Source organism: Ambystoma mexicanum, chromosome 10 (assembly GCF_040938575.1).
Source record: "Ambystoma mexicanum isolate Mex_15411 chromosome 10, UKY_AmexF1_1, whole genome shotgun sequence".
NCBI classification, from domain to species: Eukaryota; Metazoa; Chordata; class Amphibia; order Caudata; family Ambystomatidae; genus Ambystoma; species Ambystoma mexicanum.
In genome coordinates, this window is record NC_090932.1 from 895,712,912 (window position 1) to 895,739,339 (window position 26,428).

Genomic DNA, 26,428 nt, shown 5'->3' on the forward strand with positions numbered 1-26,428 from the left:
AGCACTGGGACATATTAGAAAATCATTGCATCGTGACAGTGCAGTTTGGCATGGTTTAACCACTAGGGCAAAAACTGCCCTTGTGCAAAAAAGATAACTTTTTTGATCAATGTTTGCACCAGGGACAAGTTTGCCCTAGTACTAATACTATTGTGTATTAGCACTAGGGCAAACGTTGCCAAGGTGCATGATACAGTGAAAATGTTTCTTTTTTGCCCTAATGCAATTTTGACCTTGTGCTTGTAACATGCCAAACTGCACTTGTCATGATGCAATGGTTTTCTAATATTTGTCTGTTCCAAAATCAGGGCCTACTGCTCATTCTTGATAAGTGACTGCAGGTCTCTCTCCCATTGATTCCTGAGAGCCCCATTAGCCTACTGTACCACAGTACACCGTAGAATATACTACAAGGACCAATCTACCCTCCTTAGGCCTCAGTTGCAAGTGTCAGGGCCGAAATACTAGAGGGCTGAGGAGGGAAGGAGGAAAACAGAGCTAAACAGCATGGCATAACCAAAAATAAAAAAAGCATTAATATTTTCAATGCCATCACCAAACGAAAACCCCCACCTGGAAACACATCCCAAAGCGTGTGCATGCTGAATTTAGCAATTGCCCCATGAAATGCCCTCTCAAAGGTAATCCTCTGCCAGGCTACATTAACCAGCGGAATAAAAGGGGAGAATGACATCCAAGCCCCGCCTCAAGACCAACATGGACATCACTAAATTGCCTTTGCATTTTTAGGCAATCCCTGACAAAACCACAGACTACACAGAAGCTGGTGCCGTGACTACTCACTTCACCTGAAGGTGGGGTCGATCAGATCGAGGGGAATACTAAAAAGAGAGAAACTGAGCTGGTGCTGTCAAATAATTGTGTTCAAGGTCTGGCATCTACAAGAGCCATTAAGGGTCATATGTGATTTTACCGACCACAATTACAGAGTGGTACATTTCATCGTGGGCAAAGCACTGATTTTATTTATTTATTTTTTAATTCGGGGGGTCCCCCCTCAAGCCCCTCGATCTTCGACCCTTATAACGCCATCGCAACCCCATCCCGGCCCATTTTAGCCTATTACCACACTTCCCTTTATATATTTATGTAATCTTTTCAGTGTTTTTCTGTTTTATTGTCCGCTTTGTTATGTACCACTCTGTAATGTTTGCAATAAAGTGACTAGATACTGCCATTTAGACCCTCCAATCTAACAACGCCAGTCTCCCGACGGATCAGTCTTAGAAGTATTCTGTGAAGTTTTGTAAAAAAGATTGTGCTAGACACGCTGGTATATTTAGAAATAGGCATTTGTCATGATTCACCGTTTCTGCCCTTTCTGGAATACATGGTCTATCAAGCACCGTAATATCATGTCCAGTATACTACAAACATGGCCGGCGCTGTTAAGCAGACCACGGTCTAGTGTTCCAGCTATGCCTGCTACTTCCTAGAAAACAGACAAGCCCATGGCTCTGCGTGTCTCAACGCTAACTTTCCGTGTTACCGGCAAGTATGTTACCTTGTTTTCTCCTCCACTCCCGTTTCCCTTACCCTTTGGTTCCAGCGGTACCGTAATTCCTTCCCGGTATTCATTCTGTACTGCTCCTCGCACTCCCTGCTTGTGGATTTGTGCGAGTCTCCTACCCTTCCCAGACCCTGGGCTTTGATCCAAATCCTTTCCTCGCATTTCTGTCTTCGGAACTGTGCGAGTTCCCTGATTCCTTCCTGCCTTCTGGACCCTTCCTGGACATTTTGCCCAATACTCACCTGACCCTTCCAGGAACACTGAACGTCTACCATATCATCTCATTGAGGCAGGTTTCCGGACTGCATACAAAGACCTGCATACTGGCGACAGAGGATACTCGTCCGTTCCTATACAAGTCTCGAACAATCAGGAAGAAAGAGAGACCTCCAAGAAAGAAGACGTCAAAGGACAAACAGGTGAGACAAGAGTCAGAGTGTGACAGTCAAGAGTCAGAGTGTGATAGTTTGAGACACCAAAGACCTGATATTGAAATTAACATGGAGGCTGCTGTCCAGGACCTCATGAGAGGAATGCAAGAACTATCAACAGAAGTTCAGAACCTCAAAGCGAAAATGCAGCACTAAAACAACTTGTGTTATCCAGGGACTCTGCATTTCAGGAAAGTGCCTTGGTAGGGGGCATAGTGGACAAATACGATGGTACCTCCAAGGCACTGCATTCCTTCCTTGATTCATGTCTGGTGCATTTCACATTGAAACCTTATTATTTTTCTAAGCCCAGGGCTAAGGTGGGTTTTATCATCTCCCATCTTTCTGGAAATGCTTCAGCCTGGGCAACTCCCTTGGTGAATGCAGGAGACCCGCTCCTGGACAACTATGAAGGATTCGTGGATGCCTTCAAGACCATGTTTGACCATCCAGAAAAAGTATATAGTGCCCAAGAGAAGCTATTGGAATTCCAACAAGGAAACCAAGACATATCCTATGTAACCCATTTTAAGCAATTGGCTAAGGAGGCAGATTGGACCCCTGAGGCATGCTTTACCTTGTTTCATCATGGGTTAAATGAAGAAATCAAGGACGAATTAGCTAGAGTGGCCCGTACAGGTTAGTTCCAAGCTCTTTTAGACTTGTCCTTACAAATTGACTTCCGTATTCAAGAGAGAAAGGCAGAGAAGAGAAAGACACGGACACTACGACCGAAAGCCCCCTTGGATTATCCTAGCCCTAAAGAATCAGCCACACCTCACTCCTTGGATCCAGAACCTATGCAATTCGGCTCCTTGCGGGGACCTATCTCTTCGCAGGAAAGGACTCATCGGATCAACACTGGACTTTGTATGTATTGTGCCTGTGACAAACATCTTGTAAGAAACTGCCCAATAGCCCCACCTCGGCATTTGGGAAACGCCAGCTCCCGATCTTGAACATAGCCCAGCTTTGGGAGAAAGGAAATTGCTCAGATTCTTTTCCTACCATGAACTCTCATCATCAGAACACTTTGGTGGTACTCCAGGTATCCCTGTCAACCGCCAATAAAGAGAACCAATCCATCCTGGCCCTAGTGGATTGTGGTGCAATGGGTATCTTCCTGGACCACGAGTGGGCCTTGAAGCACAATATTCCCAGAGAGTCCAAAGAAGTTATCCAGGCGGTCGAAGAAATAGATGGGAAGCCGTTGTCTTCACGACCCATAACTCAGCAAACCACAGAATTACTGCTTTCAATAAACAACCACCAGGAGATGTTACGTTTTGACATGATAAAGGCAGCTCATTACCCAATGGTTCTGGCATGCCCTGGCTTCAAAGACATAAACCATACATCAACTGGGCAGCTGTATCCTTATTTTTAGGATCAGAATTTTGTCTATCACATTGCCTGAACCAGAACGTGTTGCAAACCATATCCACGGAAACACAGATCCCAGAACAACAACCTATTTGTGTTTCCAATATTACCCAGGTAGCTGAGAACTATCATCAGTTTTCAGATGTATTCCCAATAGCCATTGTTCAGTCACTAGCTCCCCATCGACCGGAGGACTGTGCTATTGAGACTGAAGATTCTGCAATTATACCATTTGGAAGGATGTTTATTCTTTCAGAAACAGAAAAAAAAGCCTGGACACCAATCTCACCAATGGAACCATTCATCCTTCTAAGTCTCCTGCTGGGGCCTCCTTGTTTTTTGTGCCCAAAAAGGATACCAAGGAACTTTGACCATGCCTTAATCAGTGTACTCTCAAGAACAGTTATCCATTACCACTCATCTCTGACATCTTTCAAGCTGTACGTTGCGCTGTAATCTTTACCAAACTCGACTTGCGAGGTGCTTACCGCATAAAGGAGGGCGATGAGTGGAAGACTGCCTTCAGAACACCCTTTGGACACTTTGAATATCTGGTTATACCATTTGGTCTTGCCAATGCTCCATCGGTATTCCTGTGCATTAAGCATAGAGTCTTCTGAGATATGCTATTCCTTTTTGTTATTGTCTACCTGGATGAAATATTGATTTATTCCAATGACCCCATCCTACATCAGGAACACGTTATCTTGGTTTTACAACACCTGCGGGAGAATAAACTGCTGGCCAAACCAGAGAAGTGTGTTTTTCATGTCCCTACAGTCGATTACCTGGGATTTGTTTTAAGTCCCCAAGGAGTAGCAATGGATCCCGCCAAGGTTGAATCTATTCTTTCATGGCCTGCTCCCACATCAGTAAAACAGATAGAATCCTACAGGAAATGTATTCCTACATTCCTACATTCTCTGCCATAGTTCAACCTATAGTTTCATTGCTAAAGAAAGACACACCCTTCAATTGGACGGTTGATCAGGAAACAGCCTTCCAAGAATTAAAACAAAGGTTTACTCAAGGACCCGTCTTGGCTCAAGCCGACATTAATAAACCCTTCCTGGTAGAAACAGATGCCTCAGAGTATGCTATTGGGGCTGTGCTAAAACAAGAATCCGAAGATAATGAAGAACATCCCATTGCATACCTATCTTGCACATTGAATCCTAGTGAAACTCATTACACAGTACTAGAGAAAGAATTGCTCGCCATCCAACAGGCTTTTACAGAGTGGCGTAATCTACTGTTGGGTGCCAAGTTCCCTGTACAAGTTCAAACTGATCATCGGAACTTACAGGTCCTACAATCAATGGACTGCAGAAATAGTCGTCAAGCCCATTGGGCCTTTTTTTTGCCCAATATCAGTTTCACATTCAACATGTACCCGGGACAACATATATAATAGCTGATGCTTTATCTAGACGTCCTGATTACGAACCGGATGAAGACCGCGCCTTTCCCAAGATGTTTCCTGACACTGTATTCGTAGCCCAGGCCAACTCACTATTGGATAACATCTGAACTGAGATGCCACTTTCTGATCTCTGGAAAGATTACTCCAAGACCAATCAATGGTCCCTAATTGCTAAGGATGGTTACCTTTTTAAAGACAAGAGATTGGTTATACCTACACAGATCCTAAGAACCAAGATAACAAACCTCTGTCATGATACCTTCCATTCCGAGCATCGGGTCATCAAGGCTACCCTTCGGCTCATCCAGAGAACCTTTTGGTGGCCCAAAATGATTGATGATATAAAGGCATACATCCAAGCCTGTGCTGTCTGCAGTCAGAACAAGTGCGACAATAGAAGACCAGCTGGATTACTCCATCAACCTGTATTGCCGGACCGGCCTTGGGAGGTAATTGCCACTGATTTCATCGTGGATCTACCTCCTTCCAAGGGTTTTACCACTATTATGGTTACCATCGACCTATTTTCCCATATGCCCCATTTCACTCCTTTGAACAAGTTACCTTCGGCACAAGAAATTACAGGGATTTTTTTTAATCACATCTTTAGACTGCATGGTCTTCCTTCCAAAATCATCTCAGACCGCAGGCGCCAATACATTTCCCGATTTTGGAAGTACCTGTGTCAAATGTTGGGTATTCAACGTGCCTCATCTTCAGGATATCATCCTCAGTCTAATGGAATAACCGAACGAGTAAACCAGACCCTTGAGCAATACTTACGATGTTTTGCTTCCATTGTGCATTTGCTCAATGTGCCCTGTGTTACCGAAGACCTCTCCAACATGGCCGACCCCTTCCTCGTGGCTCCAAGTGCCTCCCTGCAGCCCTGCCTGCCTGCCTGCATATGATTGGTGCAGCTGTCCCTCACTTGCACCTATCGGGCGAGCCGGCAGGCGAATGCCAGCCCGCTTCCAAGGCTCGATCCTAAGGCTCCTGTTCGTTTCCTGTTCGGTGATGGTTCTGCGGTGAGCTCCACCCCCGCTCATACCCAATGTTGTCTCCTGTCTCTCCCCACCCCCCGCTCATGCCCCGTGTTGTCTCCTGTCTCCCCCCACCCCCGCTCATGCCCCGCGTTGTCTCCTGTCTTCCCCACCCCCCGCTCATGCCCCGTGTGGTCTCCTGTCTTCCCCCCTTGCCCCGCTCATGCCCTGTGTGGTCTCTTGTCTCCCCCCTGCTCATGCCCCATGTGGTCCCCTGTCTCCTCCCACCCCCGCTAATGCCCTATGTTGTCTCCTGTCTCTCCCCACCCCCCGCTCATGCCCCGTGTTGTCTCCTGTCTCCCCCCACCCCCCGCTCATGCCCCGTGTGGTCTCCTTTCTTCCCCCATCCCCCCGCTCATCCCCCGTGTGGTCTCTTGTCTCCCTCCACCCCCCGCTCATGCCTCATGTGGTATCTTGTCTCCCCCCCACCCCCTGATCATGCCCTGTGTGGTCTCTTGCCTCCCCCCACCCCCCACTCATGTCCCGTGTGGTCTCTTGTCTCCCCCCACACACCCTCATACCCTGTGTAGTCTCTTGTCTCCCCCCACCCCCCGCTCATGCCCATTGTGGTCTCTTGTCTCCCCCCGCTCTTGCCCCGTGTGGTCTCTTGTCTCCCCCCACCCCCCGCTCATGCCCTGTGTGGTCTCTTGTCTCGCCCCCACCCCCGCTCATGCCCCGTGTGGTCTCTTCTGTCCCCCCAGCCCCCGCTCATGCCCTGTGTGGTCTCTTGTCTCCCCCCACCCCCCGCTCATGCCCCGTGTGGTCTCTTGTCTCCCCCCGCTCTTGCCCCGTGTGGTCTCTTGTCTCCCCCCACCCCCCGCTCATGCCCTGTGTGGTCTCTTGTCTTCCCCCCACCCCCCGCTCATGCCCTGTGTGGTCTCTTGTATCCCCCAACCCCCCACTCATGCCCCGTGTGGTCTCTTGTTTCCCTCCACCCCCTCTCATGCCCCGTGTGGTCTCCTGTCTCCCCCCACCACCCCGCCCATGCCCTGTGTGGTCTCCTGTCTTCCCCTTCCCCCCTCTCATGCCCCGTGTGGTCTCCTGTCTTCTCCCACCCCCCGCTCACACCCCGTGCGGTCTCCTGTCTTCCCCCTCCCCCCGCCCATGCCCCTTGTGGTCTCCTGTCTCCCCCCTCCCCCCGCCCATGCCCCTTGTGGTCTCCTGTCTCCCCTCACCCCCCCGCTCATGCCCTGTGTGTTTCTCCTGTCTTCCCCTCACCCCCTGCTCATGCCCCGTGTGTTTCTCCTGTCTTCCCCCCACCCCCTGCTCACGCCCCGTGCGGTCTCCTGTCTTCCACCCACCCCCCGCTCATGCCCCGTGTTTTTTCCAGTGATCCATCAGGTTTTAATTCCCTCCTCTTCTACTACCTTCCTACTCCTCTTCCTACCTATTTTCTCCCTCTTCTCAGCCTTTCCCCTCCTAGCACTTACTCCTATCATCTGTTCCCTGACTTTTGATAGCAGCTTGTCTGTCTCCCCTCCTCCCCCCTTGTTTTTCTCCCTCCCCCAACCACTGCTTTTTAAATTTGTCACTAACAAATTTGGTCAGTAGCGTGCCTTGTTCTTCTCCTTTGCCACCTACCGTGCCCCTCTCCCAACCCTCCTCTTGTATACCTCCTGCACTACATCAATTGTCGTCAGACATAGTAATGTTACTGCTTGCTTTGTTTCTCCCTCTTTTCTATTACCTCTTGCCTTACTTAATCCTATGCACTTGCATTATCAGAAATGTCGACAGGCCTAGTATGATAGTTATTTTTCACATTCTGTATCGTTTCAAGGGCTTTAACTGAATGTAACTGTATTTTCCTATGTTCCCTCCCTCCTTGAAGCGCTTTGAAACACATTGTGTATAGGTGCTATATAAATAAACAATCAATCAATCAAAGTCCAGGATGATTGGTCGGTTTTAATACCCGTAGATTAATTTGCGTACAATAATTCTGAACACTCTTCAATCAAGACAAGCCCTTTCTTTTACAGTCAAGGTTTCCATCCATCTGTTCTGCCTACTCTCTTGCCTCACTCCACCCCGGTTCCTTCGGTTGACTCCTGGATAGAGCATTTAGTCACTGTACATAAGGACGTAAAAAGACATCTAGAAAGAGCTAGGATGGACATTAAAAGACATGCTGATACCAGGAGGAGACCTGATACATTGTATTGTAGTGTACTTGTCATTTATACAGTATCTTTTACCATTATTATAGTCTCAATGTGCTGAATGGTGACAAAATGGCTATGCAGTTCTGATGCTCAATTTTTATGTCAGCAGAATGTTTATGCATTGCTAGGGCATCGAACATTCTGACTCATCTTTGCTGAATAGATGGGAATCTAGTAGCCTTCTAATGTTCGACAAGTATTAGCAGGGTGGCAAGTAGCATGTGTGTTATCAGTTATGATGGCAAGAGTTATAGTCTATGAAATTATCCTCATCTATGTCGCCCAATAAGATCATTTTCGAAAGGATCTCCTGCGAAAAAGCATGCCTGTGGTCAAACGGTACCCCCGACAAAAGGGTGGAGTAAAAGAATGAACTGAGGGCAAAGAGTTGGCCCCAATTTTAGCCTGTATCTTGTCACATTGTAGGAAGATAAAAGAGGTTGTGCTGCTATTAGACCTCCTCACGATAAACAACTCTTTAAAATGGGCACTTGCCCTATTTGATTGTCTCCAAATCGTATAGGAGTATGTACATTTGTTTTTGTTCTAAGGTTGTTATGTCAGTGAGTAATGCAGAGGCTTGTACCCTGAAGGATTTTAGCTTCAACGAAATTAAGGATACACATCGCCCTTTTATATTGGTCTTTAGCATATTCCAATAGATGGAAGTTGACGTTACCAGGGTGCGGTTCATCACCCACAATTTCCAAAAGACACATTTAAATGCCACCTCGCAGCAGGCCTTGGGGTGGGGGGTGCTAAGAGAACCAAAGTGGGAGGTGCATGCTATGAGATGACCATTTGAAGAATGGTACTACTGACCATATTAGGTAACCATTTAGCAGTTGTAAACCATAATTCTTGGTTGTGGTTTGGGGTGATGAATACAAGGTGACTCTGAAGGGTGCGTGTGTCATCATACCTCAGTTAATTTGAGTGATTCTGCTCAATTCAACAGAATTGCTTGGACTGTGACAGGATTATTCTGTCCAGAGAAGATTTAAGCGTCAAATTAAAATCCGTGCAAATCAGTGACACACGGGAGGGATAGGGTTCATGGACAGGAGAGGAAATCGCAAAAGATAACCAAGTTTACGATAATTGTTTCCAGGACACCTCTTTTGGCTGCTTCCAGGGGCCAGTTCACTTTCCTCTTCACGTAGCGCCACCCAGACAATCTTCTCCTACATCTTTCTGGCCTCTTGGGGCTGGGTAAGAAGATGGCTGTCTCTCTTCGGGATGAGGATGTTTTCTTCTCCGATGTCCACGAACAGTCTGAGGCAGTCCTGTGATGTTCGGGAATATATTAGATGCTCGGGGGCATCTATACTTATTTGTGCGTTACAGGGCTTATAACTTTGGGATCACTCAATGAAACTGCATGAAATTTTGGAATTTCATTCTAGACCTGATACTGAATGGTTTTGAAAAGTGGTGCTGTTTTGTAAAGAGGGAACACAATTAGAGGGGGGTCCCAAAATATTTTAAAGGCTTATAAATGTGTTGCCATTTGATGAATCTGCACAAAGGTTTGCGAAAAGATGTTAGATCTAAATATACATGCTTCTGCAAAGTTTGGTGGGATTTTGTCAAGAGGGGGTTTCAACAAATTTAGATTGCTTATAACTTTGTTGTCGTTTGACGAACGTGGACAACCGTTTTCAGAAAGATTAGAGATCCAACCTTGAATGTTTGTGCAAAGTCTGAATGGATTTTGTCAAGTGAGGGCTACGTTATATGACTATTGTATGTTTGTAAATTTGACACTTTTGAAAAAATAAAACATGGGTGGATTTCTGGCAAACTCGTTTAAGGAGCATTGGAAAGACCTGAAAGCATGGTTTTGCAAATGTGTCTGTGTTTTATTTTTTGACAAGTTTCATAATGTAGGTACAAAAAATAGTGATATACCTTTGGTGACTGAGATATAGCCTTTGGCCATGGGCAGTGGCCATATTGCATAAGGTCATGACCTGGACAATCTGGCTACTGGCCATGACCACGAGGGACGACCAATGGGGATAAAGTGGCCATGTCCACCAGGGACAGGCTATGTGGTAATGTTTTTCGAAATTGGGATAGGTTTGAAAGGGAAAAAATATGCTTGTGCTAATATGCTCATAGGGTTCTCTCTTTGCCTTCTGCAGGCTGCCATGGGAAGGGGAGAGGGGCTCTGAACGGAGCCCCGCCTTCCCTTTCCATGGTGGCCATCTTGGGAAAGGATGTTCCTTTTTACAGTGGGGTGCCGCGTGCAGCCCGGTGTAGGAAGAAAAATACTTTTTTTAGCACCCTGGGTTACTGCTTTCACAACCCGGGGTGCTAATGGCCTTCATCCCTCATTGCAGGGGCTGGAACGGGGGATAACAGACCCTCGCTTCACTTGGGCCGATAACTTGGGCTGGCGGCCGTTAACCCCCGTTCCAGTCTCTGGAACGGGGATGAATGCCACATTATTCCCATTAGCATAATACAAAATATTAATGGAAATGTTGGAAAATCGTATTGAGTCTATGTACTTTACTGAGAAATGTAAAGTAGATGGAGTCTATGAGACTATGAGTCTATGAGTTTTATTTTTATTTTATTTTTTCACCGTGAAGGGTGGTACCTAAAGGAACCTTTTTTTGTTGTTTTATTAATTTTTTTTTGTTCAGGAGTGGTTAGACTTAAGGAGAGGAGGGAAATGAGGGAAGAGGCACAAGGCACTAATATGGAGGGGCAGGTGGACAGGTGAAGACGTTACGTGTGTGTTACATCTAAGGTAAGGGGCGGTGTTTCTCATGCTCCTTGATTACAGCTTCAAAAGTACTTCAAAATTGCTCCCCCTGCAGAGTGGTATGTTGCAGTATTTTAAAAGGACTGTTATCTTTCGAAAGATATGGATCAACAGCCTCTTATTGCTTGCAAGGTAGCTGGTGGGATTTTGTGTCCCACAGAAGTAGGCTGTGTGGTAACAGTACTGGTTGAGAAAGACAGCCTACTACTTGTTAACCAAGGAAAAGCCTTTCTGAGAGCATTGCAGTGGTTGGATTGGGTGTTGCGGCACATGTACGTGGTCCCATAGAGTACTGTTTGGGTAGTCTGTGACTGAGTATAACGTTGCACTCTGTGCATTTCACTTTGGTTATTTTAGCCTTTGGTACATTCCCAACAGTGGTAAAGAACTGCCAAAACCAAGATACTCTCTTGGTGCTAGAGGTAGGCACCTCCTCTAGCTCATCTTCTTGGTCCTCTTCATTGTCTTTGGAAGTACTGCACTTTTTTTGTTGTGTAGGTGCTCCAGCTGGTGGTTTTGGTGGTGGCTCTTGGGGAGGAGGAGTGGCAATTGCTGATGCCATTGTTAAGATAACTAGCAGTTTTGGTGTAGGAGCTATGCAAGGGGTACATTTTGAGCTTGAACGTTCCTAGAATGTAGTTCCAAACTGTCCACGAAGCACAGACCCGATCGTGAAGTGCAGGCGCAAACACGTCATCATGCCCTTCACAAGAGCGTGGTCACGTGACACTGTTTAGAAGGTCCACAATGACGTGAGCCATTCATGAACATCAACGGACACAAAAACAATGGAAAAAGTTGCAAAAATTGTATAGAAGTGTTAAAAATGATGCTAGAAGTTGGGAAATGGCAGAGTTTTAAGGTGAAACTTTGTAAATCGGACGAAAATGTTGCTTTATTGGGGTAAGTACAATATTAGTAAATTGTAGGAAACTAGCTGCACTGTAAATATCTATGAAATATACTCATCTAAATAAAACATAATATCGGAGTGTTGTTGTTAATACAGGATCCTAATCATACATAAACATAGGCAATGGCTGCAGCATGCACCATAGAAGTACAATATTTATAATCTTGTAATTTTGGATAGTAAAATAATGAATGCAACCTTATCCGAGTTTGGAGTAATGTTAAACATGTAACACACTAGTGGATTCTGCACCCAAACCAGGATAGCAGTGGAACTATTTATCGGACTACTGCCATGATGAACGTCAGGGTAGGATGCCTGTACGCCTTCATTCAGTCGTCTTAAGGGCTGCACTTGTGGGCATAGGTTCCCATTTGTTTTGCGCTGACTGCCCTTTCATCTGGGACACCATGGACTCTAAGCTCTGGCTGAAATTTTCCTCAGGCAGCTGCATCTCTCACAGCGAGTACTTGACAAAAGAAAGGAGCCTAAGATGGTTTTCTACTGTCCTTTTCTAGAGACACCTGAGTTGTCAGTGCTTGCTGCGTGTGCTGAATCACATGGGGCCTGCCTTTCTTCCTCCCTCCTCTTTCTTCTTTCAGGTTTCCTACAAAGGATCAGCAAGCCTTAGAGAAATAGTCACTCTGGATCATGAAGGTTTGCTAAGCAAGTTCACAGATCTCATTGCTCAGCTCCATATCTTTATGGAGCTGGGCACAAAGAGGGCTTAAAGATGATGTAAAGTTATTGCCGTAAATTGAGAGGCTACCTTTCCTATGCTAGATGTTTGGTAGGGAGCTTGAATGACTCTTCAAGTGTGTGCGTGCTCGCCGGATGTGAAGGAGTCTTTCTAGAGTCTATGGACATCCCTCTCGCCCTGTGGCAGTAACTGTTAGGGATGGGGGAGATGGAGGTGTGAGAGCCCTTGTCACTACCCCCGCTGTGGGCCTGCATGTTATCATAAGCAGTGGGAGAGTGAATGCCCTGTGACTTTCTCTTTGGCGGTCTTGTATTTGGGTAGAGGTGGTGGGGGGGACATGCCTGTGGCAGCGACTGTTAGGGATGGGGGCGATGGAGGTGTGAGTGCCCTTGTGACTACCACCGTTGTGGTCCTGCATGTTATCATAAGCAGTGGGAGAGTGAATGCCCTGTGACTTTCTCTTTGGCGGTCTTGCATTTGGGTAGAGGTGGTGAGGGGCATGCCTGTGGCAGCGACTGTTAGGGATGGGGGAGATGGAGGTGTGAGTGCCCTTGTGACTACCCCCGCTGTGGTCCTGCATGTTATCATAAGCAGTGGGAGAGTGAATGCCCTGTGACTTTCTCTTTGGCGGTCTTGCATTTGGGTAGAGGTGGTGAGGGGCATGCCTGTGGCAGCGACTGTTAGGGATGGGGGAGATGGAGGTGTGAGTGCCCTTGTGACTACCCCCGCTGTGGGCCTGCATGTTATCATAAGCAGTGGGAGAGTGAATGCCCTGTGACTTTCTCTTTGGCGGGCTTGCATCTGGGTAGAGTTGGTGGGGGTGACATGCCTGTGGCAGCGACTGTCAGAGATGGGGGCGATGGAGGTGTGAGTGCCCTTGTGACTACCCCCGCTGTGGGCCTGCATGTTATCATAAGCAGTGGGAGAGTGAATGCCCTGTGACTTTCTCTTTGGCGGTCTTGCATTTGGGTAGAGGTGGTGGGGGGGACATGCCTGTGGCAGCGACTGTTAGGGATGGGGGCGATGGAGGTGTGAGTGCACTTGTGACTACCCCCGCTGTGGGCCTGCATGTTATCATAAGCAGTGGGAGAGTGAATGCCCTGTGACTTTCTCTTTGGCGGTCATGCATTTGGGTAGAGGTGGTGAGGGACATGCCTGTGGCAGCGACTGTTAGGGATGGGGGAGATGGAGGTGTGAGTGCCCTTGTGACTACCCCCGCTGTGGGCCTGCATGTTATCATAAGCAGTGGGAGAGTGAATGCCCTGTGACTTTCTCTTTGGCGGTCTTGCATTTGGGTAGAGGTGGTGAGGGGCATGCCTGTGGCAGCAACTGTTAGGGATGGGGGAGATGGAGGTGTGAGTGCCCTTGTGAATACCCCCGCTGTGGGCCTGCATGTTATCATAAGCAGTGGGAGAGTGAATGCCCTGTGACTTTCTCTTTGGCGGTCTTGCATTTGGGTAGAGGTGGTGGGGGGGGCATGCCTGTGGCAGCGACTGTTAGGGATGGGGGCGATGGAGGTGTGAGTGCCCTTGTGACTACCACTGTTGTGGTCCTGCATGTTATCATAAGCAGTGGGAGAGTGGATGCCCTGTGACTTTCTCTTTGGCGGTCTTGCATTTGGGTAGAGGTGGTGGGGGGGACATGGCTGTGGCAGCGACTGTTAGGGATGGGGGCGATGGAGGTGTGTGTGCCCTTGTGACTACCACCGTTGTGGTCCTGCATGTTATCATAAGCAGTGGGAGAGTGAATGCCCTGTGACTTTCTCTTTGGCGGTCTTGCATTTGGGTAGAGGTGGTGGGGGGACATGCCTGTGGCAGCGACTGTTAGGGATGGGGGCGATGGAGGTGTGAGTGCCCTTTTGATTACCCTAGCTGTGAGCCTGCATGTTTTCATAAACAGTGGGAGAGTGAATGCCCTGTGACTTTCTCTTTGGCGGTCTTGCATTTGGGTAGAGGTGGTGGGGGGGGACATGCCTGTGGCAGCGACTGTTAGGAATGCGGGTGATGGAGGTGTGAGTGCCCTTGTGACTACCCCTGCTGTGGTCCTGCATGTTATCATAAGCAGTGGGAGAGTGAACGCCCTTTCTCTTTGGCGGTCTTGCATTTGGGTAGAGGTGGTGTGGGGGACATGCCTGTGGCAGCGACTGTTAGGGATGGGGGCGATGGAGGTGTGAGTGCCCTTGTGACTACCACCGTTGTGGTCCTGCATGTTATCATAAGCAGTGGGAGAGTGAATGCCCTGTGACTTTCTCTTTGGCGGTCTTGCATTTGGGTAGAGGTGGTGGGGGGACATGGCTGTGGCAGCGACTGTTAGGGATGGGGGCGATGGAGGTGTGAGTGCCCTTGTGATTACCCCTGCTGTGGGCCTGCATGTTATCATAAGCAGTGGGAGAGTGAATGCCCTGTGACTTTCTCTTTGGCGGTCTTGCATTTGGGTAGAGGTGGTGGGGGGGACATGCCTGTGGCAGCGACTGTTAGGGATGCGGGTGATGGAGGTGTGAGTGCCCTTGTGACTACCCCCGCTGTGGTCCTGCATGTTATCATAAGCGGTGGGAGAGTGAATGCCCTGTGACTTTCTCTTTGGCGGTCTTGCATTTGGGTAGAGGTGGTGGGGGGGACATGCCTGTGGCAGCGACTGTTAGGGATGGGGGCGATGGAGGTGTGAGTGCCCTTGTGACTACCACCGTTGTGGTCCTGCATGTTAACATAAGCAGTGGGAGAGTGAATGCCCTGTGACTTTCTCTTTGGCGGTCTTGCATTTGGGTAGAGGTGGTGGGGGGGGACATGCCTGTGGCAGCGACTGTTAGGGATGGGGGCGATGGAGGTGTGAGTGCCCTTGTGACTACCACCGTTGTGGTCTTGCATGTTATCATAAGCCGTGGGAGAGTGAATGCCCTGTGACTTTCTCTTTGGCGGTCTTGCATTTGGGTAGAGGTGGTGGGGGGGACATGCCTGTGGCAGCGACTGTTAGGGATGGGGGCGATGGAGGTGTGAGTGCCCTTTTGACTACCCCCGCTGTGGGCCTGCATGTTATCATAAGCAGTGGGAGAGTGAATGCCCTGTGACTTTCTCTTTGGCGGTCTTGCATTTGGGTAGAGGTGGTGGGGGGGACATGCCTGTGGCAGCGACTGTTAGGGATGAGGGCGATGGAGGTGTGAGTTCCCTTGTGACTACCACTGTTGTGGTCCTGCATGTTATCATAAGCAGTGGGAGAGTGAATGCCCCGTGACTTTCTCTTTGGCGGTCTTGCATTTGGGTAGAGGTGGTGGAGGGGACATGCCTGTGGCAGCGACTGTTAGGGATGGGGGCGATGGAGGTGTGAGTGCCCTTGTGACTACCCCCGTTGTGGTCCTGCATGTTATCATAAGTCAGTGGGAGAGTGAATGCCCTGTGACTTTCTCTTTGGCGGTCTTGCATTTGGGTAGAGGTGGTGGGGGGGACATGCCTGTGGCAGCGACTGTTAGGGATGGGGCGATGGAGGTGTGAGTGCCCTTGTGACTACCACTGTTGTGGTCCTGCATGTTATCATAAGCAGTGGGAGAGTGAATGCCCTGTGACTTTCTCTTTGGCGGTCTTGCATTTGGGTAGAGGTGGTGGGGGGGACATGCCTGTGGCAGCGACTGTTAGGGATGGGGGCGATGGAGGTGTGAGTGCCCTTGTGACTACCCCCGTTGTGGTCCTGCATGTTATCATAAGCAGTGGGAGAGTGAATGCCCTGTGACTTTCTCTTTGGCGGTCTTGCATTTGGGTAGAGGTGGTGGGGGGGACATGCCTGTGGCAGCGACTGTTAGGGATGGGGGCGATGGAGGTGTGAGTGCCCTTGTGACTACCCCCGCTGTGGTCCTGCATGTTATCATAAGCAGTGGGAGAGTGAATGCCCTGTGACTTTCTCTTTGGCGGTCTTGCATTTGGGTAGAGGTGGTGGGGGGACATGGCTGTGGCAGCGACTGTTAGGGATGGGGGCGATGGAGGTGTGAGTGCCCTTGTGACTACCACCATTGTGGTCCTGCATGTTATCATAAGCAGTGGGACAGTGAATGCCCTGTGACTTTCTCTTTGGCGGTCTTAGATTTGGGTAGAGGTGGTGGGGGGACATGCCTGTGGCAGCGACTGTTAGGGATGGGGGCGATGGAGGTGTGAGTGCCCTTGTGACTTCCCCCGCTGTGGTCCTGCATGTTATCATAAGCAGTGGGAGAGTGAATGCCCTGTGACTTTCACTTTGGCGGTCTTGCATTTGGGTAGAGGTGGTGGGGGGGACATGGCTGTGGCAGCGACTGTTAGGGATGTGGGTGATGGAGGTGTGAGTGCCCTTGTGACTACCCCCGCTGTGGTCTTGCATGTTATCATAAGCAGTGGGAGAGTGAATGCCCTGTGACTTTCTCTTTGGCGGTCTTGCATTTGGGTAGAGGTGGTGGGGGGACATGGCTGAGGCAGCGACTGTTAGGGATGGGGGCGATGGAGGTGTGAGTGCCCTTGTGACTACCCCCGTTGTGGTCCTGCATGTTATCATAAGCAGTGGGAGAGTGAATGCCCTGTGACTTTCTCTTTGGCGGTCTTGCATTTGGGTAGAGGTGGTGGGGGGACATGCCTGTGGCAGCGACTGTTAGGGATGGGGGCGATGGAGGTGTGAGTGCCCTTGTGACTACCCCCGCTGTGGGCCTGCATGTTATCATAAGCAGTGGGAGAGTGAATGCCCTGTGACTTTCTCTTTGGCGGTCTTGCATTTGGGTAGAGGTGGTGGGGGGGACATGCCTGTGGCAGCGACTGTTAGGGATGGGGGCGATGGAGGTGTGAGTGCCCTTGTGACTACCCCCGCTGTGGTCCTGCATGTTATCATAAGCAGTGGGAGAGTGAATGCCCTGTGACTTTCACTTTGGCGGTCTTGCATTTGGGTAGAGGTGGTGGGGGGTACATGGCTGTGGCAGCGACTGTTAGGGATGCGGGTGATGGAGGTGTGAGTGCCCTTGTGACTACCCCCGCTGTGGTCCTGCATGTTATCATAAGCAGTGGGAGAGTGAATGCCCTGTGACTTTCTCTTTGGCGGTCTTGCATTTGGGTAGAGGTGGTGGGGGGTACATGGCTGTGGCAGCGACTGTTAGGGATGCGGGTGATGGAGGTGTGTCTGCCCTTGTGACTACCCCCGCTGTGGTCTTGCATGTTATCATAAGCAGTGGGAGAGTGAATGCCCTGTGACTTTCTCTTTGGCGGTCTTGCATTTGGGTAGAGGTGGTGGGGGGACATGCCTGTGGCAGCGACTGTTAGGGATGGGGGCGATGGAGGTGTGAGTGCCCTTGTGACTACCACCGTTGTGGTCCTGCATGTTATCATAAGCAGTGGGAGAGTGAATGCCTTGTGACTTTCTCTTTGGCGGTCTTGCATTTGGGTAGAGGTGGTGGGGGGACATGCCTGTGGCAGCGACTGTTAGGGATGCGGGTGATGGAGGTGTGAGTGCCCTTGTGACTACCCCCGCTGTGGGCCTGCATGTTATCATAAGCAGTGGGAGAGTGAATGCCCTGTGACTTTCTCTTTGGCGGTCTTGCATTTGGGAGAGGTGGTGAGGGGCATGCCTGTGGCAGCGACTGTTAGGGATGGGGGAGATGGAGGTGTGAGTGCCCTTATGACTACCCCCGCTGTGGGCTTGCATGTTATCATAAGCAGTGGGAGAGTGAATGCCCTGTGACTTTCTCTTTGGCGGTCTTGCATTTGGGTAGAGGTGGTGGGGGGGACATGCCTGTGGCAGCGACCGTTAGGGATGGGGGCGATGGAGGTGTGAGTGCCCTTGTGACTACCCCCGCTGTTGGCTTGCATGTTATCATAAGCAGTGGGAGAGTGAATGCCCTGTGACTTTCTCTTTGGCGGTCTTGCATTTGGGTAGAGGTGGTGGGGGGACATGCCTGTGGCAGCGACTGTTAGGGATGGGGGCGATGGAGGTGTGAGTGCTCTTGTGACTATCCCCGCTGTGGGCTTGCATGTTATCATAAGCAGTGGGAGAGTGAATGCCCTGTGACTTTCTCTTTGGCGGTCTTGCATTTGGGTGGAGGTGGTGAGGGTCATGCCTGTGACTGACCACATCGGGATCCTGCAAATCAGCATGAACAGTGGGGAGGTAAATGCCCTTGCAGTTCCTGCATCTCAGTATGCCTGATGGGGATATGACATCTCTTGTTACTATCGCCCAGGCAACCATGGGCATCTGTAGGGATGGTGAGGTTGCAACATCTGCTGTGACTGCTCCCTAGGCGATCACAGGTGTCTGCAGGGAGGGAAAGAATGCACGTGCTCATGGGACTGTGCCCTGCCTTGGTGCAGGGACTCATGTTTGGTGGTATGCCTCTTCTGGGTCAAGCATCCACAAGTTTAGTGTGGTCCACAGTATCTTTAACCCCTCCACCCCCCGCACATTAGGCTGCGGACTTCATCACAGGAGGACTTGCAGGAATGTGTTATTTGAATTAATACCTGTTTTTACTAACTACCTTCATTTTGAGTTTTGAGTATTCTCCTCATGCAGTATTTGGAAAATAGCCCAACATACTCCGATTTAAGGGCTTCAGTACTACCAGAAACAGGGAGTTAGTACTCCAGAATGTTAGCTCCACCCAAAACGTGGAGTTGGAGTTATTAATTCGCCCGTTCCGTCACAAAATAGTTTGTCCTGCAATTGGGTGGAATCACCTCGCACCTCTTCATCCCGGGGACAAAACGATGCAGTGGAATTACAAAGGCGGTTAGACGGCAGGCATCGCTGATGCCCACGTGGTCTCCCACTCTGTGTCGCACATGCATCGTCATCCCTTTCACATCCCTTTCACATGGATGCTAGTGCACTCTTTAAGACCCGGGCACGAGGCGTGTAGAAAACCTGCATGCGGGGATATTTGTTTACTGCATACCCAGGATGACTTGACCACTTCCAGTCGAAGTCATAATGGGTCAGTGCTCCTCCGGGCACTGCATGCGCTAGTGGCGCGTACCTCGTGCGGTATTCCTGAGGGGGAAACCACGAGCGCCACAATGAGCTTCGTCGTGCAGTTTTACGCATTTGAGTACACTTTGCACATCAACTGAACATTGTTGTGAACCTTCTACCTATCCCTTTACAGCTCATTGACTGGGCAAAGCGTGTGCCACGTATTCAAAGGCTTAAGTCATTTCTTTGAAGTTGGATTTTTCTCTTCGCAAATGTAAAGCAGTGGGGCCTGATTCATAAAAGCGGTTTTCAATGGGATTGAGCCAATCTAAAACATAGAATCAGGCCCTATGCCTGTGAACCGATGCAGAAACATCAAAAATGTAGACGATTGACAACACATATTTAGAAAAGCGGGGAAGAGTGGACGTGTGATGTAGTTTGTTCCCTAAAAATGGCGTACAGAATTGCAATGCCACTTGCTTGAATACAATGTCTTATATTTTCTAAAATGTCTTTTTAGGCATCGTCCGTTGAGCTGAAAACCCTGTGGGTGTCTGAAATCAGAAAGGTCCTCACAGGGCAATTGGAGGCTTGCCGAGGTATGTGGGAATGTGCCATTTGTTACATTGTGCTTGTGATCTCAGGACTATGTTTTATATCTAACTGTGTGAGTTATATTCTGTAGTCATTCGTATTAGGTACCATTGAAGTCCATTCATTTCACCCCAGTGCCCCTACCCCCAGCTCTGCCTTTCCTACAGCCCCCACCCGTCAATTTACTGAAATCTCCCTGACTCTGAAAGGGTATGGAATTAAACCACACCTGGCAGTTTTTTTCCAATATTATTTTTCAATAGCGCACCCCACAAAATAGTGCTGCAGGCCACTTCCTCAGTTCTCTTTATTTCACTGTCATGGGGGGATAGGACTGGGCCACAGTGCCATTGCATCCAGACCCATCCTTTTGAGAGAACTTTAGCCCCAAGATTGTCAGCTCACTTTATGTCCACTGAATTGTTGCCAGCCCGCCCTACAATTTAAAGGTAGGGGTAGTGGTTGTGCCATCATCTCAACTCATATGTAGGTTAAGTGGAGTTGGTAATTCTGCTCTGCCAACCAATGCAGGGATGTGCTTCCCAATCCAACATTCCCATCCCATCTGTGTGTAAAACCCTATGGTGATATGTCTGGAGACTAGGTTGAAAGGTGCGTCCTGGTGCCCGCAGTCTTGTGAGGGAGAAGGTTTTAGCAATGCAGCCACTGCTACTGAAAGCTGCACTTGCAAGCAAGAGCGCAGTTTGATTTTCAGTGCTAGAGGGCGTGAGAAAGGGAAAGAAACACACTGCTGCATCACACAACTGTCCACCTTCCCATAGAGACTGGCTGCCATGATGCACAGCCCATAACAAGCAACGAATACTAAAAGGAGATTGTCGGTAAGGCAAGACTGACAAGCCTAAGCGAGGGAAAAGGAACAGCCGAGAGAGAACATCAAAGCAAGGGACATTAACCTATGACTTGCAGGGATGAAGGGGAATAACCTGTACCAGGCGACCTCCGGTGAAATTAATCACAGGAAACAAAAACCAATCCAAAAAGGAGCGTACACAGAACAAGAAGGAACACAAATGTATTGGACCCAAAACAGCTGGGAAGCACGGTTGGCTGGAGCTGAACTGAATGAAATGAGATGTCAACGCTGCCCACTGCAGCTACACATTTTATACCCTCATTACAGAATTATCATACAACATTTCAGTTACAGTTTTGGGGCAGGTCAGAAGCTGGTTGGAGGAACTACATCACTGCCTTCTATTTTAACTGACCCTAACTGGGTGGAAAGTTTCTTTGATAAAAATTACATTAACACCACTTGTGATGTCACAGACCTTCCCCCACCGCCCCTGAATTGCCTGATTGTCCTGATCAGTCAAAAACACTTGCTTGCCATTGGTTGGCAATGTCCAATATACAAAATGGCTTGAGATGGCAAGGGGCAAGACATCACACAGAGCCTGACCAATAATGTGCCGCACGGACATCAGCAATGACTGTACAATGTTGTACCCTAAGAACACCGAAACCTCTCTCTGCTGATTGCCTCCCTGTCACGTGCCCCATAAACCCTACCCGAACGCTCTTGCCCTCCCAGCTCCCTTCTCACGCCTTGCTGTCAAGTGTAGTCTGAAAAAACTATACTACACCTTGGCTGGTCCTTAATTAACTGTATTTAATTTCCATTCCACTGTTAATTCTCCTCATTCACCCAGGTGCCTAGCTGATTGGCCTTGAAAGTATCTTTTAGAGTGACTTTGCTGGGGCTGCATTCTCCTGTGAAACTTCATCCGTGCAACATTTCTGCACACTGTTTCTGCTGATTGTTCAAGAAATACATACTGCTTGTCACATAAAGGCATGTAGCTCATTTTATTGCAATCTGTCTGTGGGAAATGCTTTCCTAACATGAGGCTACAAGAAAATAGCTTCTCTGCTACCCCCAACTAGGTTATCCCTTAAGGCCCCTTACAGCCCCACCCGGTACCCGCTCTACACAAGTACCCTTTACTACGCCCAAAGCACCCACCCTTCGTTACGTTTCACGATGGAACATTTTGCACTGTGCCTACTTCTCTATCCCCTTTTACAAGCAGTGCTGCATTCAATGACATCCCCACCCCCGATATTACTCTCCACGTCACCATGTTACTTGCACAACTTATACGTTTGCACCGCTTGGCAGCACTGAACCTGGACCTTTACAACAACCTACCCCAGACATCAATGAGCAATTAACTGAAGCAAGGTGCGATGAAGGCTCAGTCAAATGCACAAGCTCTTAGTGAGGTTCAACCCATAATTTACTACAACAGTATGAATTTACTACAACAGTAGGGGTGAGGTGAACACCTATCCGGTCTAAGGGAGGCAATCTAGAAACAATACCCAATACTATTACTGAAGGTGTTGGTACGGGATTACTCAAAGCAATTCCAGGTGGTCCTTTCTATGGGAAACCTGATCTTGCTTCTTGGTCCCTAACTAATACAAAGTCTTAAAGCACCTACTATGCTTTTTAGCTGCAGCTTATTCTAAGAGCTTTTCTTCCCCAAACATTGTCTCAGGATTATAGTGGCCAGCTCGCTTTTTGTCTCCCGCACCAGTTAGTACTTCTGCCCCTTGCTTTAAGGTGCAGATCTGGCACAGATAATATTAACCTCCAGCCGCAAGTCACCCTACGGATATCATATTGTGACACTCTCTTACCAGCAATTGTTTATTCCCCTTTTACTTAAGGTACAGATTTGGGCATGCAAAATATCACCCTCTTGCCATAGATTGCCCGCCTGACTCAGTAGCACAACTTTTGACACAGTCCTACCACCAAGTATTTCTTGCTCGTATATTAGCCTTTTTTCAGGCTGTGTTATGTTAAGCCCACCAGACAGATGTCCTCTCTCTCCCATCGTGTTTGACCTCCTCCCACTATCTGAGCTGTAACCCTCAGTGAACTTTCCAGTTTTCCTCTTTTGCTTGCTCTGGCATGGTCGGAAATCTTTTTTTCAGTGGGCTTGTGGTCTCTAATCTCTCTCTTCTTTCAAGTCTCTGCCAGGGTCTGAGATGAAGTCTTCAGGAGGATCCTGGCTGAGCATGGGGCAGGCCAATTCTCAGCAGTCTCTTCATCTTCTCTTTCCCTCTGCATCGGATATGTGCCAGTGTCTGGGATATATGCTCCGGAAGGTGTTTGGTCTTCCCTCCTTTTATGGTCGTGGCCTTTTCCGGTGTCTGGGATATACCCCCCAGCAAGTCCTCTTTCAAGTCTCTGCTTGTGGTCTCTACCTGGGTCTACCTTTCCCCCCGGCATTCATTCTCTCTTCCCTCTGCCTTTTAGGTGATATGTTTATATGCAACCCTCCATGCAGGTATTAGCACCTTTTTATAGGATGCTGTGACAAACCTTGTTTAATGATGCCTTGATAAAGACTACGGTCGAAACACGCGTTGGCTTCTTTTTCACCTGTACCTAGCATGCCTTGCTAGGCCAGTGATCTATGTGTGTTACAACATTAAACCCATACTGATGACAAGTCAGGAGTTTTTCTCCCTTATTTCAAATAGCCAGCAACATAAGTAACTAAGGGTTACAACCAATGGTTAAGAACCACCCGCCAGCTTCATCATTAAACAAGGTTTGTCACAATATCCAATAACTAACCCACTGGGAACGTTGGAGTTTTGGTTCCCCGACAAACCATGTGCCAGGATGCAGGTCTTATTATAGCAACCAACTAATTCTCTCTGTTAGCGCAGGGGACCGCTATCCTTCCAACTCCAACCAAATGAACCACCTTTTTATAGGGTGTCTGATTAACCTTGTTGTAAAATATGGTGTCTGATGAGATGTTTGCCCATCTCTCTTGAATCCTGGTCCACAACGGGTTATTGACTCGTACACGTCTCTCTCTGACGCATGTTTCCCCAAAATATTTAAGGAATTCCCACTGTCTCCGATTTCGTATTTCCTATTCATAATTGGAGCTGTTAATGTGCAGTGCAGTTTCGACTAAAAAAGGTATCCCCAGCATCATTAAGTCTGGTTGAAGCAATGGCAGCTATACATTGTTCTGCAGCGGGTTGAGGAGTCCTGAAAGAGGGACCCCCCCTGATTATTTATGGAGGCTGACAGTGTATTTCTTTCCCGCCGAGGAATGACTGGGAAACAAGTTAGAGTTGTACTTGCTAGTCCCTTTCTGACTAGGCTTCCAGCTATTTCAGACTCAACAGTGTACTTGGGGTTTCATCAAGACTTTCTGTTTGGTGGTGGGTGGGTGAAGGACTGCCACATCAGCGAGAATATCTGAATGGGACTAGAGGGACATTCTGTGTTCGCTTCATAGTCCCCTGGCTTTGAGATAGGTGGTGGTTGCCCAGCATCAATCCCTGAACTTGACAGGCACAGTAGCCCATTACACATGGGAAATTCCCCATGTACAGCCTCCATTTAGAACTTCACCTTGGTTGGGTGGGCACCCCAGAGCACTCCAGCATCCTTACTGATGATTCCATAATGTGACTTTGCCCTGAGGGCTAAAATAAAAGAGCTCAGGTACCTCCAGGAAAGGGCACAGCCAAGGCTAGACAGGCGAGAAGGAGCCTTAGGGAACCCCTGGCCTTCCTATCCCTTGCCTTAGGGAAGTAGTTTGCTTATATTAAACGAGAAAAGAAGTAGCCTGATGAGGGCTATATTTCAGGAAGTGGCTAAAACCATACCCAGGTAAGGAGAAACCAGAGATCCTGCTGAGATCCAAATCTTAAACGTTCAGAATACACAATACACTCCGAGGGGCCAGACGAAGAGGCATCAGCCCAGCCTTACAAACTCCATAAGCACGGGTTCAGTAAGTGAGTAAAAGGTATTGTCATCAGCCCAGGAGGCTGAGGGTGAGAATATATTAGCCTGACACATATCCTACGGCATGAAGCATGAAGTACTTGATGGTAGGAGAGTTCAAGAAATTAGTTGGGCACTATTCCTGAGACTGGCCCTCATTAGGACTCCGGCGCTAAACCATGGTGCTATTAGCACCATGGTCCATGCCAGAGTCCGCCATGGAGAAAGGGGGAATTACCACCCCATTCCAAGGTTGGCGGGGTGGTAATTCCCCCTTTCTCCATGGCCCTTCCCCATTCCCATTTTTGCCCCATAGGGCTCAATGGGAATGGGGAAGGCAGCAATTACGGTGCCGCAAATTGCGGTACCGTAATTGCCATCAAGGTCCCTTTGCGGGTCCCTACTTTAACGGCTGGTCCAGATCAGCCGTTCAGGTCGGGAGCCGCAAAGGGACCTCGTAAGGTGTTAAGGGGGTAGCCTTTTACGACGCCGTTAACCCCTTAACGCCAGGGTCCTAATGAGGGCCACTGTGTTTGAGGGAGCCATGAAGCGTGGTGGGAACTATATCCCTAACAACCAAGAAGCGTGCTGGAAACTGCATACTTGACTAGGGAATCAGGGGAAGATTATTTTTCCCATAGTTAGGCCCTTGGGACACTTTGAGTTATCCCATGTGCACACTTTGCAAGTTTGTGCCCTGTGTGGGTGTTGTAAGGTAGACATGGTATCACAAGTATGACACTGACATAAAAGTTACAAGTTTCAAAACCTTTATTAGATTCTTGGGGTTTGGAAAAACTCCTTTTTTGCCCCGGAGCTATGATGGAAGTAGTCTCTACCATCAAATAATATAGAAAACACAGCCCTAGTCAGCCTATGTCAAATCAAAATGGCCTATACTAACAAGACCTAATGCCTGCCCTTTCTCTTACACAAAAAGTGTGTAATGGGGAATGTGTATGCAAAGGAAAGTCAGTGTTATAACATAAAGAATCAAGGTGGCTGAGTCAGCTCTCCTCCCAACGTTGAACAGCACGGAGTAAGGCGGCCCACGCTGGCTCAGGTTATCAAAAAAAGACAGTTCAAAACGTGGGTCGAGGCCCGCTTGGCCTTCCACGTTAAAGTCACTCATTCCAGCTTTCCAAACCTTTTTTCACAATTCAACAAAGGTTTACGTAGGTCTCCCTCAGTCGGGCTTGGACCTCATAATCACAGCACTTGCAGAGGTTCCCTTCCCCAAGCTTTATTCACATTCTTTAGGGGTTCCCTTTCCCTAACTTATTTCATGTTTCTGGTCCCCCTCAGTCGGGCTTGGACCGTTCACTGATGTCGGAGTCTTTCACATGGGCTGTTTACTTTCGCAGGACCACTGTGCTACTCCATATCACTAGTTTCACAGTTATCAGTAACTTAAAAGATCATTACTGGTTTACTTTCTTTCGTGTCTCATCAGCATGCGCGGAACCTTCAATTGTGAGATAAATTGTTGCGGCTTCAATCTTTCCTTGACACAAACCGGCATTTCATGTCTTTCACTAACTCACTAGTTGTGTGCATTCCTTTCTTGTCTCTGCGGCTTTGTTTCACGAGTCGAGTTGATACTACAGACTTGGCCTCGCCACCTCAACTCACCCGGGAGGGTCGCTGGCATCCTTGAAACACAATGCAGGCTTTTTCCTGTCTGGGATTTGGCTTTCTCTGTGTCTCCTTCACGGTTTCCTGGGGGCAACAACCTCCTGCAGGGATCTTCAGGGTTTCCCTA

At 48.6% G+C, this 26,428-nt stretch overlaps 1 protein-coding gene across 9 annotated transcripts in view; it reads left to right on the forward strand.

The window, feature by feature from the left end:
- MCF2L2 (MCF.2 cell line derived transforming sequence-like 2) overlaps positions 1-26,428 on the forward strand; it is a 3,251,461-nt gene that overhangs the window by 2,908,353 nt on the left and 316,680 nt on the right. For all 9 annotated transcript variants that reach the window (XM_069618639.1, XM_069618638.1, XM_069618642.1 and 6 more), the window contains exon 24: positions 19,798-19,876. In XM_069618639.1, coding sequence (XP_069474740.1) covers positions 19,798-19,876 — 79 coding nt within the window. The remainder of the gene's footprint in view (positions 1-19,797; positions 19,877-26,428) is intronic.